This window comes from Saccostrea echinata, unplaced genomic scaffold (genome assembly GCF_033153115.1).
Source record: "Saccostrea echinata isolate AGI-Se365-2 ecotype Australia unplaced genomic scaffold, CSIRO_AGI_Sech_v1 ptg000015l, whole genome shotgun sequence".
Lineage (NCBI taxonomy): Eukaryota > Metazoa > Mollusca > Bivalvia > Ostreida > Ostreidae > Saccostrea > Saccostrea echinata.
In genome coordinates this window covers 10328052-10351421 of record NW_026889764.1, presented here as the reverse complement: position 1 = coordinate 10351421, position 23370 = coordinate 10328052, and the positions used below count along the sequence as shown (strand labels likewise).

The 23370-nt window shown below is 31.7% G+C and overlaps 1 protein-coding gene across 1 annotated transcript; it reads right to left on the bottom strand.

The window, feature by feature from the left end:
• Positions 1–10826: 10826 nt before the first annotated feature.
• LOC133188088 (toll-like receptor 4) lies at positions 10827–11643 on the bottom strand. The gene has a single exon (XM_061323476.1). It carries the CDS (start codon positions 11622–11624, stop codon positions 10827–10829), a length of 798 nt encoding a protein of 265 aa, XP_061179460.1. The 5' UTR covers positions 11625–11643.
• Positions 11644–23370: the final 11727 nt, after the last annotated feature.

The window sequence follows — 23370 nt, the reverse complement described above, 5'->3', positions numbered from 1 at the left end:
CAGATGTTGATTGAACTATACTATACATATTTGTCTTATCATTCATTATATACTCCCATACAGTAACAATCACTCTGATTCAAAAGAAAATTAAAACAATTATATTTTCCTGACACGTTTCTCTCCGATCTTTAATGAAAAGCGATAAAATGTAACGAGTATTCTATACCTAATATTTGCTTATATTTTGTTGTGCGTGTATTTAAATTTGTTTTGTGTGTATGCGTGTTTCAAATTTCTAATTTCTTAATTCTATTTTTTTTAATAAACCAATTCAGCATTTAATAATAAAATTCTTTATTTGTCTATTTATTTTTCAGAACCTCTTCGATAAAAATCAGTTTAAATTCCAATGAATGTTAGGCTGGTATTTATTACCTCATCACTTAAATTTAATAAGTGTATATGAATACTTCTTTTCATCTTCTTCCTCTCTGTATCTTAAATTTCGACATCTTTTTTGTGATATTATTCAGGGAAAAATATTACCAACTATTTGCAAAATTATTTTACGCTTCATAAGTGTGTTTGTTTGGATAAATTTTATTAATTTATTTAATTAATTATTTATTTATTTATTTATTTGTGTGAGTTTAACTTTTTTGATAAAATGTATATGACCAAACTCTTGTGTTTTAGGCCAGACAAACCATTACAAAATGCCCCTCATATATACATGTATTTTAGATTTTAGATAATACCTGAGGAGTGTGGTGCAAACTTTTCTGTCTTTGGTGAATTACCTTGCAAATAATAAATAAACTTGCAACCACATACAGCAAAAAATGGCCCTTCTTAATTCAGGTTTTTTGGTGTTATGTTAATTAGTATCAAGCTTTGTTTTTTACATACAAGAAAAGCTGTGATTATTTCCTTTAACGTTTAAAAGGTATTATAAATTAATAGAAACGAAAAAATATACAAGAATAAATCAGGAATTACCCTTTAAGGAATTTATGTGGGTAGTAGTGACTAAATAACATTCTTTAAACATATACATGTCTGTGAATCCGGCATGTATCTACAAAATTCGATTGACAACCAGGTCAACAGATAAGGGATATTTTTAAACCGTAAGAATCCGTTTAAATCTTTGCATCTTTCTTTATATATCATATTTCATTGTGGTGCCCATAATAATGTTTATTATCAGACATTTAAAAACCAGATTTAAATAGGATAAAAACACAATGAACATCGTCATAATTTTGCAAGATATTTGATGGTGAATTCGTGTTTATGTGTGTTTGGAAACGTTATTCCATGAAAATTTTGCCTTCCCTATACCATATACAGTGTTTTAACCAATTGATTTTAATTAAGGGTGATATATGTTTAAGGTGAAGTTGTTGAATGGTAAATCAAGTTTACAAGTATGCATATTAAAAAGATTTTGTTGATAAGTATATACTCTCACCTATGAACTATTACACATATACGTATGTTAAATATTTTCTAATATATTACGCGCTTTCAGGCAGAAACCATTAAAAATCAGTTATTTAAAAAAGTTTGTGACATTAGATTTAACTACAAAAAATAAACCATTTTACCGAAGTTTTGCATCATTACCTTCTATGCATTCAATACTCACAGTAATAAAATATAAATATTGTTCAAATGTTTTCTCAAATATTTCTCGCATAATTAAAATAGAAAAAAAATGATATCACTTAAGAGTCCATGAAAACCCAATTACTTCATTTCCATAGAAATATGGTTGATAAATATATTTTCTCGCTTGTGACCAATGATAATATTAGTTAATTTTGGTTTAAATAAAATTATTGATTATAGTGTAAAAGATTAAATTTTCAATTCTACATTTTGTAAATATTACAATTAAATTACATTACCTACAAAATAATGAAAAACAATATGAAAAATAAAAGCTATATTTTCTTTCGTTATTGTGAATACTTTGAAAATGCATGGTTGGTGATGTGCAAGATTTCTATAGGATGTATCCAAGGGAGTTATTTCATGAATTAGATTCTATGTATGAAACTTCTTTTTTTTTCTATGCTCTGTATAATGTTCTAGTAACTTCATTTAACGTCAATAACTTTTTTTAACTTACAACTGTCCACTTTCATGTTATACTAAACCTTGAATCTCTCACAGAAGTTTACAATGAAATGGTACAGTTAACAATGGTTTTTCGTCATATTTGAATTTGATCAATCCTGTTTTATCTATACTACTATATTAAAATTATAGACTCGGATTTTTGGCCTTTAATACCGATAAATCAGAAGAGTACTGTCTTTTGTTTTATATATTTTAAACATCATTGGTACTTGAAGATTACCAATTTGTTTTTATTTTTTCTCAATTAAGCTTCGCTAATTAATAATCAACGAAAATTCCTCAAAAAATTCCGGAAATCATCTGGATTTTTTGGATTTTACAATCTTGTGCGTGCGCATTACATTTAGGCTAAATCACGGTGTTCAACATGTTCAAATCAGAGAAGACAAAAGTAATTTGTACTAAGTAGATATATATTTGTTATTTTATAATTTCTCTAAAAAGAAATCATAAATAGATATGAACAAAATATGCAGCAAATTTCCAATGAAAATTTACATGTATTTGTATTATTGTTTCTGAGTTTATCCATGCAAATGTGATATTGTGGCCACGTGGGTAATCATTGCCATCTCGGAGACACATTTATTATAATTATGTTATTTATGTCTCTGGCCATCTCAATGGAGGCAAAAAGCTCATGATCGTAGAAGCAATATTAATGTAACTACCCGATTTTATTTTATCCTTCCTTTCTTTTGTGCTTTTTTGAGGGGAAAAGGGGGGGGGGGGGTTACAACTGCAGCTAGAATCACATTTTGGTGAAGTAGGCATTCTTTTTCCGCCAAAAATTACAATAACATTATTTTCATTTCTTAACTTTGAAATAAATCGAAATAATTAAATAACGTCAATATAACCGATATTTTCAATTTGAAATGTGTCTAAATGATTGCAACTTGAATTTGTTCGCCATGTTTACTATTACCTTCAATGCTGAGATTTATAACTTCACCTCCAAAAATTTCTTTAACTTTAAAAAAAAGTGGGTGAAATATGTAAATTATTGTTATTGATCTTCAGTATGTTATATGGAAGGGACAGCCTGTTCTAGGCTAGATCTTCAAAATATGTAAAGGTTGTCATGGTAACTACGCTTGATAGGTAGTCTGAAGTCAGCCCTTGCGGCCCGTACAGTTCATTCTATCAATGCTGCTAAAATATCGATCGTTTGTAAAATATAGGGTGAGTTAACCATGCATTCTCAGTGGCTGTCCCAAAATAAAATCGGTCAAGGTCAGTAAATGTTTAAGTTTGCGCTAAACTCAGACTTTACTAAATATTTTGAAAAAAATTATGCTCTGAATAATTAAATCAGAAACATTTATTTTAAAATGTTTCTGATTACATTGTATGATTTCAATTAAGAAATGGAAATGATATTTTATGATCCAATAAGAGTTGTAACCCCCCCCCCCCCCCCGGAAAAGACTTCATTATTGCAGCAAGAAGTACCTTCAAGTTCCTACTTTCCTACTTAGGATACCCATGCTTGGCTTATCTAAGATAATGATAATTTTTGTATCCCATATATTTTATACTTAGCATAAACAAGAGGCCCATGGGCCACGCCGCTCACTTGAGCAACTAATTTTAATGGTCAATTACTCTAACCCAAACAGCTTTAACAAATCAGAAATATCTGTACAAATTTAGTTTTTTATATTAAATTTTTGAAGAATATTCTAACTTTTTTCTCCAAAGATTTTCATATGTAAAATTTACAGTAAATATTTTGTTCTCCCCTCTCCTTTTGTGGTTGTACCCTATCATGACCCCTGTGATCGTCATCATCAAATTTGAATGTACATTATATGAATTTACATTTCAGAAAACCTCTCTGGTCAAATAGGTTTGGAAAAGAAAATTCATAAAAAAATTTCCTATAAATACTCCCATGGATACCCCTCCCCCATTGTGGCCCCACCGTACCCCCAAGGGTCATGAAAGGTCATGATAAGATTTAAACAAAATTGAGAATGCTTCCGCATAAGTTTCAACATTCCTGGCCAAAAGGTTCTTAAGGAGAAGATTTTGAAAGTTTTTTCCCTATATATTACTATGTAAAACTTTCAACCCCCCATTGAGGCCCACCCTACCCCTTGGGGTCATGAATTTAACAATTTAGAATATACACTACCTGAGGATGCTTCCACGTTAGTTTCAACTTCCCTGGCCAAATGGTTCTTGAGAAGAATATTTTTAAAGATTTACCAAAAAATTTCAATATTTCTTAATTATCTCCCCTTGAAAAGGGCGTGGTAGTTCATTTTAACAATTTTGAATCTCCTTCACCCAAGGATGCTTTGTGCCAAGTTTGGTTGAAATTGGCCCAGTGGTTTTGGAGAAGACGTCGAAAATATGAAAAGTTAACAGACAGACGGACAGACAGACGAACAGACTGACGACAGACAAAATGTGATCAGAAAAGCTTACTTGAGCTTTCAGCTCAGGTGAGCTAAAAAGTAAAACACATTACATTTGTTGAATCATAAAAGATGAAAAAAACTTTCAAATTGGTTACTATTTATTTCGAATTTTCAGTAACTATAACAGGTTTAAACACAACTGAAGCAAACATATTGTTTCCAAAAATCGAATCAAAATTATTCAAAAACCGAGGTTTGGGTTTTAATCGAATCGATTCAAAATATTACTAATTCAAGGATATTACAATAAATTTAATCAAAACAGACAGTCATGAGAGCATTTTCTTATATCATATATTTGATAAAGTACATTTGATATTCTTAATTTTTATTATGATCTCTTGAACAACCAGTATGTTTTTTTTTTTTTTTTTTTTTTTTTTGAGGGGGGGGGGTTATTTGTTGCAAGATAATCTGTTCTGCTTCACATCTGCTAAGTTGTGTAGAAATACCAGTATAGCACATTTGTCCATTTTCATTTCTGCTTTTACAGATTATATACATGTCTATTACCTGTGTATATATAAAGTATACGTATTAGCAGTGCTTAATAACTCTTTTATTGTTGAGGTCATATTTTGAACAAGTTGAGACCTGCAGTGTTAAAATTGTTACAAAATTTATTACACATTTAGTTTAATAACTGATTGTGTAAAAATACCAGCTTAGCACATTTCTTCATTTTCATTACTTTGCTTGATATGTATCAGCAGTGCTCAACTCTTTGTTGTTGTCATATTTTCAATAAATATCCATAATTTCTTTTATTAAATTTGTTTGGAAAGGTGAAATTTATGTAAGCTCCGGCGTGATTCGAACTCATGACTTGATTTATAGCTAAACTTGGGGTCAAACCCATTCTGCGCTACGCCGTTACGCACCAATTTTAAGAACAAAAACAAAACAAACAAAAAAAAAAACAACAAAAAACAGAATTATATTCACATTCATTGTTTATTTCAAAAGTACCTTACAATATGAATGTGTCGATGTATCTATTTTGTAAATGTCCGATATGCACATGGATGCATTCATAACAATGTCAACCCGTGCACGCACGGGTCAAAGTCTAGTTTATTAAATGCTGAATTATGTTTCACTACCTTTAATTGAATTGGTGCATCATGTCTATATTCAATATTAAGATAAAAGATAACCTTTGAATAAAAAACTAACTTCATAAGCTCTGAACAGAAGCTAAAGAGAATCAACTATTATATAATAGTATTATATAATAGTTTACCATGTTAAAATAATTTGTTATAGAAATTTGCTAAATAGTTTGTACAGACTTCATTATTACACATTTTTAAAATATAATTTTCCTTTCAAACCAACCTTATTTTTTCACTCTCCTCAAACCTTACTTTTATATCTATCAATTGAAATTTAATGCAAAAGAACGAAAAAAATGAAATCCTTCCAAATAAGAATAAATGAACTCTAATTTCACAAAGTAACAAATCAATTTGAATCGAAAAGTAACTAAAACAAGAAAGTATGATAAAACCCAACTTTCTCGGGCTTTGAGTAACCCATGACCCTAATTCTTATTAATAAATAGTAGATATGGTTTTTGGCATGATAAATTAATAAATTTAGATAGTTATACTATATGAAGCTGAATTAAATAGCCTGCACTTTACGACCAAATGCTATAAGTAACAAATACCTCTCTCAAATTGTCTGAAATAAATATAGATTCAAAATTTCTTAACACTTCAGGAAGCAATCTCAAATTTTCATTTTGTTTTATTAAAAAGACACAGATTAAGACTCCCCCGTTTAAATTACTGAATTGAGAAGGTCATATTGTTTTGTGCTACTCTGTGTGGTCACGAATTTTGTAATTAAAAGGATTAGATAATTCATTATTTTGCATGGTATTTGGCAACGAAAGAAAGGTTTGCATTCAAAATATATTTTTTGTAATTGGTTGTTTGTGTGGAAAAAAATTCGTTTGATTATATTTCATTTTATCAAAAGGTAAAAAACTCACACAAATATACAGATGAATATAAGCATCCGTTCAATCAAACACATAACAATAAAGAAAAAATAATATTAAAAATAAAAAGCAAAAAAGGTTATAACGACATTTTGTATCGTTATTGCGATCTTTAGCTCGTAATAGGGCTTTTTAGCTCGTTCCTCCCCCCCCCCCCCCCGGTCCCCGTTATAATTATAGTGGTGTGACATTATGATACCAATTTACCTGCCTTGAACTTAATGTTAGGAAAATTCTCTATTTTGAAAATCTGCTGATATTAAACAAACTAAAGAGGAAATACAATCTCCTTTTCGTAGGTAATTGAAAGCAGAAACTGGAAACCTTTGTATGTATGATGAGCAGTTAAAAAAGGAATTATTTTCATGTTTAAGATTAAGTTCAAAGCTGTAAAATAAGCAATAACACCTCCTCTGTAAGATATAAGAAATAGAACAGAATGTACAGGGCATTCAAAAACCGTATAAACGAATTAACTGTCTTTGAAATACGTAAGGAGATCCGATCCTCAGCTTTTGAATAGATTTTTGCCTGGAACTCTAGTCTAAAAATTCTGTGTCATATTTATGTTTTAACAATATATTTGAATTTCAATTAAACTATATCAAATTCAAAACTTTAAATTCCATAAACAAAGGATTACATGAGGAATTCTACTTTGTGGCGAAAGGTTTTTCCAAAAGAAAATGTTTGTTTGTTTTTTAACGTCTCTCTCGAGAATTTTTCAAATTTACAAATTTTGACCTATACTCTGCACTCAGGGCCATTGATCAGTGATGGATCTTTTTCGTGCCAGCACCTACTGCGACACGGACCTCGGTTTATACGGTCTCATCCGAAGGACCGGTCTCCACGACCCGCAGTGGGATTCGAACCCGCGACGTAAGGATCAACTCCTTACTCCGCGACTCTAGAGCAGACGCTCTAACTACTGCGCCACGCGGGCGACCAGAAGAAAATGATTAATTTTTATATGAAAAAATATTTACAGTACTATTAAGTTTGGTTTCCTAAAAATCGAGGCAGACTTCTTATAGAGTTATTTTGTGCGGTACTACAATTTTTGTAGACGTCAAATTAAATATAAGATTAACTTTTTTGAATTCCTCGTCAATTCTGACAGACATAGCAAATATAATTGTAAAAGTACAGGGGTAAAAATCAAATTTTAAACTAAAATTAACATATTTTGACAATATCTAAAAATAAATAACATTGACATCTGCTTGAAATATATGGAGATAACGAACGAGATATTCAACAGTATTCAAACTCAAAAGTCCATTTAAACAATACAAATTAAGAGCAAAGCAAACAGGGAACTTTAACACATCAGAGGAGGGTTCAAGTGCCATGGAGGATTGAGCATCCCCTGCTGACCGGTTACTCCCGTCGTGTGCTCCTTGTCATGATCGGGAAATAACAGAAAAATCCGTAGACAATTCAGTGTGTAAATAATGGCCTAACAACTAGTATGAAAAACGTCAGTCAGCATTTGACTTTATGATGGATTGTATTTGCTATAGAACCATAGAACTTCAAAATGATGACTTTAAACGAGAGTGTTGATATTCTTGTTTCATCAACTTGTTTGTCAATAACTTACCTCGTTTTAGAAATTGTTCAGACGTAAAGCATGCTCTCACGTATCGAATCAAATACTTTTACTCTTCTTTACTCTACTGAAAATATATGATACTATATACTAGTCTGATGTAAATTCACTAAAAAATTTTAAAATAATTTTATTGCTTGTTAAATTTTCAGTGCCAGAAAATTCACAGTTTTTGAATGCAAAAACGTCACATATTTGTTTATACACAATAATTTGGATTTTTTTTTGTCAAAAACTTTAATTGCATTTGTTCTTCACAGTATAAGACTGTCTTTGGTGCCTTTTATCATTTAGATGAAAAAATTAGAGAGAAAAAATACTGAAAATGTGATGTTTGGTGCAAATTGCAATTGTAGTGAAAAAAAAGTCATATTAAATATTACGCAGTGCCGATAAACACATATCAATCCCTATTTTTTGTTTTGATTTTTTATTAAGCTATGTGCGTAGATATTTAAAATATAGATTACCAATTTCCCGAAGAATTTTGACTGCAAGATCCATCCTCCTTAGGTAGGGGCTAGTTTATTCGAAATACTAAAAACTATCCAAAAAAAAAGAAGAAAAAATGTTTCTGTTTCAGAAGTAAACTAAATATTTCTGCACATAGGCAAAACATAAATTTAGTCACTGTATAGCTGCATGATGTTTTTTAATCTGGCTGGACATTCATGTCTATGATAAAATGAAGCTGAAAAAAGTAGTCCGTCGCGTTATGTGCGCTCAAATGTTTACATACACGGGATGTCTTGGTGAGAATCAAAGATAAATGGCCATAACATATTGAAAAAACACCTTACGCAAAAAAAAAATCCATGTCATAGGCAAATATCAGATTCACTAAAAAATAAAATCTTTCTATGATTTTGATGGATTAATGCTTTTAAATGCACTTTTAGAGTAGGAAATACCAGCTCTTGATTCTGAAAGCATTACGTGAACAAAAAATGTATATTCATTATTCAAAAACTAGTAGTTATCATTAGATACGCTTCCATTTTTAAGAAAGTATTTGGAGGATAGTCAAGTTTCATTTGAATTTGAAATATATGTTAAATTTTAATTTTTATTATTGTTTTTACATTTTTTGGTTAGTTAGCATATTGATATTATTATGTAAATGAACAGAATTTTCTCGATAAGTTGCTTTATATTGTTCATGTTCAGAGTGGATTCTTAGAACCTACCTCTATGTTTCGTGTAAAGCTAGCGTTTTCATGTATCGTAAATTTACTGCATTCGCCATCTGGGTAATTCTGGAGAGTTTTAAGAAATTATTGTTTTCATTTTTGAAGGAGATTCTATATTTCATACTGACTATTAAGCCCAATTTCCATAAGCATTCAAAAGCATAATAGGAAGGAACTGGTCGACATTTGCATCAGTGAACTAAGCAGATACTTGTAGCATGCAATCACATGTATCAGAATTCAAGGAGCAGGCATGACATTCTTTCAGTAATGGTAAAAGGCAACAACATTTAAAAAACGAATGATGGTTCAAGCAGACTGAAGTAATATAGACAGAAGAAGGCCAAAGGAAAGCACCAGCTAGCTATGACATCATAGAGATGATCTGTGTAGAAAGCCAGAGTCCATCGCGTGGTATATTGTCCACCATTACTAACCCATCAACTGTAGGATGTTATACTGTAGTCCAGGGTCGAAACATCTAAGGAAAGTTGAAGTCCATCTGATGTCGACTGAAACCAGCAGACAAGCACAATTAGGGGGCGGATACCAGTTGCAATCCTGGCATGAATTTTATTGCCGAAGCTTAGATCAGCTGAATTATCATCATACATTTTGTTTTGTTTTTATTATATTAAAAAAATCCTATAAATTCTGTATAAATACAGGTAACTTTCCCTTCTCTATCTGTCTTCTTCTGTTCTTTAATTGGAATCAAAGACATCGAGTGTGGATGTGCTAGATAATATCAGTTACGCAAAAACAATTCACACCTCGGAGTTAGGATGGATTATGGGGTATGTAAAGTATGTAAAATTAAGACTATTTTTTTGATAAATGAGCGTTAAAGAATCTTCTGTAAGTGAATAATATTTACAATTTACACCTAAAAAGGTTTTGTCTCAAACATGTCCAATCCAAAATAACCACCGGATTATGGAGTCATTTGTGAAAGAAATAAAACATATCGTAGTAATAATTGACTGTCCGGTTGCGGATTGCAAAATTCTGGATCAATGAGTCAAAATTACGGTTAATTTTTTTTTTTTTTTTTAAACATATCGTTAGGAATGTGAAAAGGCCAGATTAAAGCGGAATTACTGTATGTAAAAACATGTACGAATCTTTCTCGTAACATGAAACAAGTTTTGTCAACAGTTGATTAAATGGATGAAAAAGTAAGATTGTTTCATTAGAATTCTTGAATTTATTATTACATCAAAAGTATCATAACCTTAAATTTCTATCTTCGTTTGTATATACATGCACATAGTTTTCAATATATGTATGTCTAATTGTTTAATATCTTTTTATTCGAAAATGTACCGGAAACAAAAATATGTACATATATAATTTGCTTGTTTCAATATTTCTTTCGTTCTTTTTATTTTATTAGATTAAGTTCCTGATGCCACCATTTTAACGAGTTTTTTTAATTCCTAGATATAAATGAATATTCTTCATTTTAAGTATGGTCACTCTCTATACGACAATCACTCAAACTCATCTGCCTTGAGAGAATCTCCAAGTTTTGAACGAAAAGCAACAATTTCCTCCTCGCTGTGTGGATACTCTAGGAATGATTGACTCTCAATGAGGTCCATCAGATGAAGCGGTAACTTCTGCATTGAGCTCTTTTCCAAAGCTACCAAAATCAAGATATTCTTACCGTTACGAGAATATATCGCCTCCATTTGCGCCATTTTTAATTCAAACATGCACCAGTATGAATTTAGAAAGTGTGACGTCATTATGCAAACTGTTCGTCTGCTGGAGTGAATAGCATTTGTGATGTTATCGGCTATATCTGTTCCAGGAATGAAATCTCGGTGATGTATGCAGAGTTTTAGATCAAACCCTTCTTCAAGGCTTTGAACAAGATTAATAACCTCGGTTCTATTGTTTTCTGCATACGAGATGAAAGCATCAAATCGGTACACACTCTGTTTATTTTTTGCACCATTTCTTCCTCTAGCATGACCCCGATAAGTCTCCTTTGCAACATAGTACATGTATCGAAGCTTCCATCTGTACCTATACACAATGCGACTCACGGTTAACGTCATTGCAGCAATGATCATAGACGTCATAGTTACTATGATGAGTGTGTAAGAAGAACATCTCTTCTCTAAACTGGCCAGAATATTATCGAGAGCCTTCAATGGAAAATTTGGCGAGTTACCAAATGCACAAGTGTAGTTCTCAAACTCCAGAAACTTTAAGGTTGTTGATTTGTGAATCCATTTGAGAAATTCAAGATTTTCACAAGAACACTTCAACTGGTTGCCCATTAGATTGACCTGAATTTCCTTGGATATCGATAGCAAGTTTAAGGCTTTTCTTGTCGATGCTCCAAGGTCTGACAACTGGTTGTACGATAAGTCTAGAAGAGACATTTGTCTCATGTGTTCAATTTGTACAGTAAAACTACTCAATGAGTTATAGCTTATATTTAAATATACAATTTTATGATTGTTTTGGAATACCTTTCTTGGAAGGCGAACTATTCTATTGAAAGATAAATCTAGAAATAATAACTCGTGTTGGTGAGCGAGAATCTCGCCAATTTTATCCTTTTCAAATGAAGGTCCCAATGCATTGTTTGACAAATTCAAATACTTTAATCCAGTAAAATATTTTAAAAACTGCTTGGATATATATCCACAGAAATTACCAGAAAGATCAAAGTATTGAACGTGCATCATTCCTTTTACTGGACCGATTAGTTTATAGATGATATTTCTTTGCATTGATATTTTTGACACTTTGTTTTCTGCATGCACTGGTAGCTTTGGAATGAACATTTTGTACAAATTGTCATGCCAAAATAAGCTGTGCAGATTCGGTGGAATGTAGAGAGTAAAATTGTCGAATATACCATGAGACTCCTTAAAATTCGAGTGGAGTTTTCGAGATATCTGTGTCAGCTCTCTTGCGTGTAATTTGTTTTTGTACGATAAATAATCATTTTCGATTGCCTTTTGGCTGACTTCAAAGAATCGAGGAGGATTTCTTGTGTCGTTACAGTTCTCGAAAAAGTCAACGCTCATTCCAACTTGATGGAAAAAAGCTTGAAAACTGATATTTAGCACCTCCAAATTGCGCAAAACTGCAAACTCCATGAGGTAGAACCCAAAACTTAACTGATTACCTGCCAAATTTAGGACACGGAGTGATTTTGGCAAAGATGATAGAACTCCTGTTTCCAAATGGTGAATTCTATTCGAAGCTAAATTTAGTTCCTCTAGCGATGTGTATTTTAAATTCATAACATGATAAACTTTTATGACATGACTTACCCCATATGTGCAATGCAGTTTTTCAGCATTTATATACCTTATTTTTGAATTCCGCAGATCACTTGTAATGTTGTAGATGACCTCATCAGTAAGAATTATATTATTTGAGATGTCAAGGTGTTCAAGTTTCAAGTTTTTCAGAAAGGTTCCAATCTGAACTTCTATGAGATTGTTGTATGAAATACTAAAATTCCTGAGAGACTCATATCTTCTAAGGGATGTGCTGTCAAGCTTTTGCAGGTTATTGTGGGATAAATCCAAATATAAAAGAGTTTTTGGAAGATTTTGAGGAACATCAGTAAATCTATTTTTAGCCAAATTTATACCAATAATTTTAAGATTGAAAGTTGGAGCTTTTGTTAAATCAACATCTTCGCAATCAGCAAACCACTTTCCTTCATATGCAATGCAAGTGCATTTCTTGATCGATGAGCAATTTTGTCCAACAGCTGTTGGCGAAAAAATAAACACCAGAATCGTGATCCAAATGATATCCATAGCTAGAAATGAATAAAACAGTGTAAGTGATAAGAATTTTCCGCATAGAAGTCTATTAACCATCTGTACATGTATATTGTACTTATATTTTAAGAAAAAGTTGAGGTTAACATAGTCCAAAGTCTGATAAGTTTCTCTGTTGGAAACATTAATCTATATACCGGTGACGATCCAATAAAATGTATAATTATATGAATATAAAGTCACATTGTATAATAAAGTTGTTCAGCAAATACATCTTTCAAAATAACACTAGATCAGCAACATTACTATATATAGCTCTGATAAAGCGAATTCAAATGAATTAAAATGACAAACTTGAAAATTAGCTCATGTAAAAAGTCATTTTTAGGAAAAAATAAATATCATTTATGTCACATTTAGCGGATGCAAATTAATTTCAATGTGGAAAACATAATTACTCTAAAAATTAAGTGGTTTATATGTTAATATGGGAAACAATTTGAATGCATATTTCCCAGTTGTTGGTCATGGTACTGGGGAAAGACCTTTCTTTGCGTATCTTGCTAGCATTCAACTTGTAATTTCATGCAGATTTATCTCAATATTACATTGATATACTACATCTTTTTGTATAAATTCATTTTACTATTCGCCATTCGCTTTCTTCATAATAAACTATGACACCTAAAAAATAACTGAATATGAAGTTTTGAAATAATTATGTAAGATCTGAAACTGGCCTGTTTGGGCATTCTAGTCTACACCTTTGGATATAGTACGGACCAAATACATCTGAACGTAACCTTTCATTTACCATGCATTGCTAAATTAAGTTTATATTACTGTAAAAAAGTGTTAATGATAGTTTTTGTTGATAAATATAAAATAATCTCTTATCTACAAAATACGATTAATGGTCGTTAACTATAATTTAGAGTCGTTAATCAGTTTGACTATTCTGGACCTGGCAGATAAACTATATTTTACATTTTTGATCTGAAATTATAAAGTATAAAAATGTGCTCCATCGCCATATGTTCTAGAAATTGGCTCCTCGGAGATTAGTAAAGGTAAATTTGCCTTACACTTAAAATTGCATAGACAGAATTTATTTTGCCCCTGAAAACTTGAAGGTCAAGCTGACAGCTAACACTGCAGGGTCATCAGTGTGTGATATATGACGTAATAATCAATAGCCAAAGATGTCGATGACTTAGCTGATTCCCTACAATGTAACAATTTTTGCAGATCCTGCTAAAAAACCTACATTGTACTTGTGCGAGATATTCAAAAAGTAGTATGTTCTCAACATTCAACTAAAATGATCCGTGAAACATTTATGATTTACGCACGGAACGCTTAAATAATTGTTCATTAGATACACAACATTTTCCATCTACAGATAATACCTTTCACATTAAGATTACTTTATTGCTTATGAACAAGATCTGTCTGTGAAACACTTATGCCCCCGTATGGCAGCTCATGGCCATGTTTAAGTTTTTCAGAAGTAGGTGAACCTCAAAGGCCAAGGTCATGAAATCAAAAATGTTGGTACGAAAGAAAGATCTTATAGGAAGGCATAGATATATGAAATATAAAAATCCTAGTACCAACCATTCACCAAGGTTAAAGTTGGTTATTATTATTTTTTTCCGAAAATTAGGTCAAAATAGCACTAACGTTCAAAAGTTATAGGCAAGATAAATGTCTCTGTTGAAAAACAGATATACAGACAGACAGACGGACAGACCAAAAATTATATACCCCCGAATCTTTGGGAGCATAAAAATAGAGACAAAAATTGTTGTATAGAGATGTTAACTAGACATTAGTTAAATTGACACTCTTGTGGTGGAATTGTTACAACAGTTTTAGATCAAATGTAAAATTTTTATACACTTAACAAAAATATATCTTCCATTCACTTAATGAACTTGGCTTTAGTTAGCAATCCAAATTATAGTTCAAACAGGGTAAATATAAAATTCATTTACGCGTACACTTTGACAAATGCAAATAAAAATACTCAAATTGTATGTCAAAACCTAACATAAATTACTTACCTAGGCAATGTGTTTTCACCCTAAACAAATAAAATTTTTGATGGTGAACTTTATTAACAGGGTTATAAAATATGCAGGAAAAAAATGCAAACAGGTATACACAGATTTTGGTTTGAATAAGATTGTGATTTTTAAACGGTTTTAAGTTACAGTGTACTATTTTTTTTTTTTTTTTTTTTTTTTTTTTTTTTTTGGCATCGTTGTACTTTGCTTTTTGTATCAGACATACCTGATCTGTTTACAATTATGTTATGTTTTTCATAGACAACCTACTTTTGTAAAGAGTGTACTTCCTGATTTGACATTAAAAACCTTAATCGTATGTAAGGATGTTACCAATCACCTTTATATAACACTGCATTATATTAACTCTTATTTCTAAAATTGAATTAAAAACATCGCCTGAGACAGTCTGACAAAATGTAGAATGACTGGAACGACAGTAGCTCATTCGATACAACTTTGCGTTTGAGTTTGCTTTATAATAGGCTAACATAATTCATCTTTCGCATGGCATTTACCAAAGAAAGAAATAAGGTTTGAATGAATATAATAATATAAAAAAGGAATTTGTCGGAGGTCTTTGTGGAGGATAAAATCACAGGTGAGCTTGATTGTTTCTGGTTGAAAAAGGAAAACAAATGCAGAGAGAGCCAAACATGCCCATGAAGTTTATATATAGTTTATCAAAGAATTACAGTAGATTCATTAATCAAATAAAATTATTATCTGATAACTGCTCACTCATTAATGTTTAAGGCAATAAACTAAGGTAAAATGATAGACAAAAATGATAGCTCCAGCGTTTTAACCGGAACACCACCCCCGAAGATCTTTTACCTATTTCTCCTAAATACATACATATTCTCTTTTAAAATGTTTTCGAGTTTAGAGATATGTTGGATAAAAATATACAGACAGATAGAGGTACAAAATTTTAATAAAATTCACTTAAATCACTGGAATTGATAAAGAGTCAAGTTAGCACTTTCAATTGATATTTTTGTCAACTGAACGCTTTTTATAAAAGAGACTGAGTAATAAACATTTACATTTGATTTTGTTATATATAGTATTTATCAAAGGATAATGGCATGACATTGTTATCAAAAACTTGTTTTAAATTGTTTTAATGTGTTCCGTTTTGTTCTTAAATAATCGCAACCAGATTTATCAAAAAAGAAAACCCACCCCAAACTCAGAATAAAGTTGAAAATGAAGACCTAAAATCAATCATCGTGAAAGGTCCTAAATACACGGAGCCCCGATCTTTCAATTGGCGACAGAACTTCATTTCTATCATGAATTCTGTCGAAGATTATGCCAGAATAAACTAAATATGAAAAAGAAGAACCTGAACACTCTGTCATAATGGATTAAATATTTTAGAAATATATTAAAGAATCGTATACGAAAATTAAATGGCAAAATGCGAACCATCTATCCTTCCGTTTTCGCTTAATCGGAGTTGATAAAAGAATTAGAGGCTACATGAACAATATGTAATGGTTCTAGCAGACAATGCTGGTAACAATATCGTCTTTGTTTGTAAGGCTCATTATTATAATTGTATTTTGGAAGAACTTTGTTTTAATTATATGTCTGGAAATCCTACACTCGCAGTTCACTTCCCAAGGATGAAATTCTTCAAAATAACATTTCAGTGTTTCATACCTTTAACATTCCAGTCAACCAAGGTGAGTTCGATCTACCCTACCTATACTGGATTCTTAAACTTCATAAAAATCCTTACAAACAAAGATATACTGCCGGGCCAAAGCCCGTATCTTTACTCCTAACCAAAATATCAACTGCTGTTAAGGGGAAACTTTCGACGAACTGTGCTACAGCATACTCTAGAAGTGGTGTAATCAAATTTAGATCCTCAAAAACTATAAAGAATTTTTAGAAAATCTGAAATCACAAATTTTTTCAAAAGTTTACAACATCAAAACTTACGACTTTTCTACACTTTATACAACCATTCCTCACGATAAATTAAAGATTAGGCTTTTTGATATCATTGACAATTGCTTCTTCAATAAAAACGGAACTCGGAAATTTTCATATCTCTTGATTGGTCATCAACAAAATTACTTCGTTAAAAATCACTCTGATTCTACACACAAGTACTTTGAAGTTGATATTAAAAAAGATGCTGGAGTTCCTCATTGACAACATTTATGTAGTCTTCGGAGACCAAGTCTTCCAACAAACTGTTGGAATTTCGTGGGTACTAATTGTGTTCCTTTATTAGCAGCCTGTTTTTATATTCGTATGAAGCAGAATTAAAAAAAAAAGTTGGATGTTTTACTGACTATAGACGACAAAGGTTATCCAGCAACTAAATTGTATGACAAACGAGATGACTTCAGCTTTTCCATCCTCAACTTTCCTTATTTCTGTAGTAATATTCCGCATTCACCTGCATATGGTTTTAACAGTCTCCCAACTTATTCGTTACTCAATAGTATGTTCTGAGTAGGATCAGTTTTTAAACCGAGGCAGGCTACTCACACAGACGTTGATGTTACAGGGATTTCAACAACCTCGTTTAAAGTCAGCATTCTGTACATTCTATTGTCGTTATAATAAACTTATCAGAAAATATAACCTAACACGGGGTCGTTTTTTGGCTGACTTGTTTCCTACCATTTGTTAGACCTTTGTTTTTAAATTAAATTTGACTCCGAAATGTCCGAATACACAGGGCTCACGGCGGATGTGACTGGTCAACAGGGGATTCTTACTCCTCCTGGGCACCTGATCCCAACTCTGGAATTTCCAGGGGTCCAAAATTTATGCACTGTTCATAGATTTGTATTGTTTTAAATTTTTATGAGATCGATCACTGTTCGTTATCTTCACCCTTTTTCATATTTCTGTCAATCCTCTTTTTTACATGAACCTCATTTTGAAAAAAAGATAATTGTATCTTTTACAGAAACTGGCTTATACCATACAAGCAAATTCCACAGGAAATATAATCACCTTGTCGTGGCTAATGAAAAAAAAAATGACTGAAAACCTTTGTTCACTGATGAGAAGTAACGGACTTTACCAGCAATGCAGAGTCATTAATTTAGTTCAAAGTTTTGAAATGTTGAAATTTGGGGACAGTTTTCAATGAGATGTTGAAACAAATAAAAATGCACCATTAACCCCTTTCACTCACCGGCTATTGTCTATTGTTAAATTGACCTAAAACTGAATATGAAAAACGTAAAAACGTAAGATAACGAATAGTGATTGATCTCATAAATCCTGTCAACAATACGGATCGTGAACAGGTAAAACACAGATCCCTTTAAACACCAAAATTGAGATCAGGTGGCTAGGATGAGAAGGCATCCCCTGTCGACCGATCAAACCCACCCTGAGCTTTCTGTACTGATCAGGTAAAAGGAGTAATCTGTAGCCAAAATTAAAGTAAAAACAATTGCCCAACATGTCAGTAAAAATATGCCCAACAATTATTTGTAATTTCAAACAAAGGCATTATAGTGACAATAGAATATGCGAAATGCCGACTCTAAACGAGATTGTTGAAATCCCTGTAACATCAACGTCTGTGTGGGTAGCCTGTCTCGGTTTAAAAATTGATCGTACTCAAAATTTTTCATTGCGTATCGAATCAGTTAGGAGACATTAACACCATATGTAGTTGATTTTGGAATATTACTGCAAACGAATGGGAGGTTAAAGATTAAAAAGCCGAAGTCATCAAATTGGTCAAATAGCTTAGTTGTTAGTTATCAATTAACGTCTATGATCATTAAAACTTGCACATCCAAATATAAAAAAAAGATGTGTGGTGTCTTTTTTCGAGTTCACTGGGATATATCGAGTCGACATATGAATAAAAATAACTTTTGTTAATTGATAAAACGCCGTCGAAATATCTAATTATCGAATTGAAGGCCACAGCTTCTTCTCATGAAAAACTTTTATAGGTGTTTTGCTTCATTCGAATGTATATGGTCGGCTAACATATGAACACAATTATTCCCATCGTAATTCCAACAGATTGTTCAAAGTTCTAGTTTCCAAAAACTACTAAGTTATTGTCAATGAGGAACTCCAGCATCTTTTAAACAGTATAGAGGAATTAAAATAGTATTAGTTTCCCATTGATACTTGAAATTTGATCCCATGCTATTGCTTAATTTCTACGTAAAAGTTTTAGACAGAGCTGATGCTTACTCCTCCATGGCCCTGATCCCACCTCTGGTGCTTTTAGAGGTCCGTGTTTGCTCTGCTCCTGATCTGTGTTGATTCAGTGGACTTTTGAGCTTGATTACTTTTGTTATCTCCATATTGATAACTTCAAGGATCCAGTACCTTAACAGTGACCTATTATGAAATTCAAAGTGGAAAAAATACCCAGATTAAGATTTTTACTACTGATATTTTCCTAAAAGGAGCACAATACCGCGTAAATATTTAAAAGTCTTGTTGATATAGGCACTACACTGTTAAAGAATTTTTCCTTGAAAACTATATGTCAAGATCAGATAAATAGTTTCTCAAAAAGCACTCTTTTGTAATTGTGTGTATAATGGCAAAAACCGGATGAGGGGATTATTTCACTTTTACACGATTTCGAAGAATTTAATTGATTCTTTCATCTGGTTTCTCTGTAATGTCGCCAGCGACAATGTGTACCTACACTCACTCCACATATAACCGCCCATGGGCATACTTACTGACAGCAGCGACAATATGTGCCGAGACAAGCTTTGTCTTCCCCCTGCAGAATAGGCGATTGGATATTGTCGTCTGCCACATGATTTGCTGCAAATATCTGCCAATTTGTCTTTAAAATATTGATTTTAAAATGTTAAATTGTAATTTTTATTTAGAATTATATTGAATTGTATTGCTATGCTATTTAGTATTTATTTGTTAAGGTACAGATCCGTGATTTTTTTAATTATTATTTTATTTTTTATTTATTTCTTTTTATTAATTTATTTACTAGTATTTATTCATTATTTTTTTTTTCTGTTATGTCGAATGTCAACCTCGTATTCTACGGAAGGAGATTAAAAAGGAAAGTATATTTCTTTATATGTTGCCATATTTTGTACCTGTACACGAGCACTCAGACATGAAACTTAAGAACCTTCCTCAATATATTTTGTAAAACTGGTGTTTGAATGCATTTATTGCATGTGACGTCCGGGCAATTCCGGACAGTTTCACAAAATTGATATTTGAAGGGTTCTAATTACGAAATTAAAGAATACTAGAATTAAATGTCATACTTCCGCATCACGGGTATATGTCCTAATTCTAAGAAACATGTGCTTATATTGTGATTATTGGTTTACCTTAAAAAGGAACTGACTCATGCACAGCAAATTTCATTGGTTCAAAATGGGGCTAATTCGGACAAGCTCGGGTCAAGATGTTTATCAATATTATAAAGTAACAATATTCATGTATTTTTTTTAAACTAAAGGTAACTTAATATGTTCATACAAGACAAGTAAAGGGCGATTGTTGTCATGTTGAATTTTCAGGGGATAGCCAATAATTTCAGGTCAAAAATTGATGTAAAAATTGATGAAAATAGATATTTTAATGTCTATTCTATATTTAAAACACAGCTTGACACTTCTCCATTTAACAAAATATGCCAAATAACAATTGAGACGGGTTATTGTTCTGGGGCTACCTTGTGTGGTCGCAAATTTCTTTATAAAAAAGTAAGGTAATTCTCTTTACATACTTCTTTTCATAGAATTCACTTAAGAAAGAAAAAGTTGCATCAACTCAGTGTTATTATCTGGAAGTTTAAAAATAAAAATGGGGAATTTGTAAGGGGTTGGTTATCACAAGAATTTGCATTGATCATATCCCTTTAAAGAAAAAAATCACACACACCATACACACACATGAATAAATCAGTAATAATCCTTCTAAAATATTCAAAAAAGCTTACAGAGGTGATTTTAAATGGAAAGGACTTGTCCGAATCGCACTCTATACGTGACTGCATTCGATGGCAAATGTCATTTAATTGGCTATTTATTCTTATATTGTTAAACCCGTTGATCTATCAACGTGTTTCTAATTTTCTCGGTTATAATCAAGATAAGCTATCGTATTTTTGCGATAGCTATTTTATTCATGATGCAAGATAAGTTGTCTCCTCATGTCAAGATAGCTATCGCAACAAATATGATAGCTTATCTTGACTGGACAAGATATAAAGTCGGTATTTGTCCACAAACCAGAAAGTTATTATGACTTGACGAGATAGTATCTTGACTTGACATGATATGCTATGTTGACAAAAAATTATGTGGATGGTATAACTATGCCACCATACTTTTGACTGTCACGCACTACCTATTGCATTTCCTTGATCACTATGTATGGCTGAAACATTTAATTTAATCAAATTATGGTAAAGTTTTTGAAATAGGAAACCTAATGCAAAACATCGAGTTTCACTTAAGTCACACATTTATAAGTCGTCACTCTCAATCACAATTTTATGGTAGTATATTTCTGCCCCCTACATGCAAGATAAATTATGTTAACATGCAACATAATTATGTAGACATGCAACTTATTTATGTCAACATGCAAAATAATTATGTTGACATGCAAGTTACCAATCTCTTTAGAGAATCTAATTGTAATATTGGTAAACTTACTTACTAACGCCATTATATGACATCATACAAGCAAGATACACCAGGATTGTGTTGACATGCGACTTATTTATGTTAACATGCTAGATAATTATGTAGACATACGACTTATTTATGTCAACATGCAAGATAACTATGTAGACATGCAACTTATTCATGTCAACATGCAAGATAATTATGTTAACATGCATCTTATTATCTTGCATGTTGACATAAATACCTTGCATGTTAAAATATAACTCCCATGTTGACATAAATAACTCGCATGTTGACATAAAAAAGTTGCATGTTGACATAATTATCTTGCATGTTGACATTAATAAGTCGCATGTCTACATAATAATGTTGCTTGTTAACATAAATAAATCGCATGTTGACATAATTCTGTTGCAGCTTTTTTGTGTGATGTCGTATACCGGCGTCAGTATGCATATTTATGCCATTCACATAATTTTTTGTCAACATAAGATATCGCGTCAAGTCAAGATGGCTATCTCGTCAAGTCAAGATAACTTGCTGGTTTTGTCGAGATACACCAACTTCTATCTCGTACAGGCAAGATAAGCTATCATATAGCTATCTTGCCAAAACGAGATAATTTATTATGTATCATGAATAAAATTGTTGCGTTAACAAGTAATGCCTCTTCATAATTGCAGTCACGATAACTGCATATATATGACGTGTAACAGGTGCCTCAGGCATTTTCCAACGAAATACGCTGATCTCCTCTATCAAATTGATACTCTTAATGCAAGCATAATTTCAAAGGAATGCAGTTTGAACCAATGTATTTTCAAACCTTGTCTATGTTACGTTTTCAGTAAAAATAAAATACAAGTATGTGTAAACCAAACCAATGAGTTTTTACTTAATTACATATATTATCTGCAATTATTAATTCCATAGATTTGCTAAATGAAATAAATAATTTTTTATTGTTTATTAGAGATCAATATTTGGCTTTGATATTATTATTTTTAATAAATGAATGCCCCTATGCATTAATTGTTTCACTTATGCCATGTCAATAACTCGGAAAAGACCGATAAGAGAAATTTTGTATTAGGTAAATGGGTTATTTTGTTTTATATTTTACGAAAAAATATGTATGGAACGGTTTATATGATAAATCAATAACAATGAATCATTTCAATAAAAGAGATCCGCATAATTTCACTGGAAAATGACTGAGACACCCATAACACGTCATCTATAAATACATACATACGTATATGAGTATACAGTTATCGTGACGGTAATGGAGAGGCAGTACTTGTCAACGCAACAAGTTTAGTCATGATACAAGATAAATTATCTCGCCATGTCGAGGTAGGTATCACAACAAAATGTGATAGGTTATTTTGACTAGACGAGATAGAAGTTTTTGTATCTCGACAAAACCAGCAAATTATCTTGACTTGACGAGATAGTTTACTTGGCTTGACGCGATATCTCTATGTTGACAAAATTTATCTGGATGGCATTAATATGCCACCATAGTAACGTAAGTAATTTTACCAACATTAAAATTAGATTCTTAAA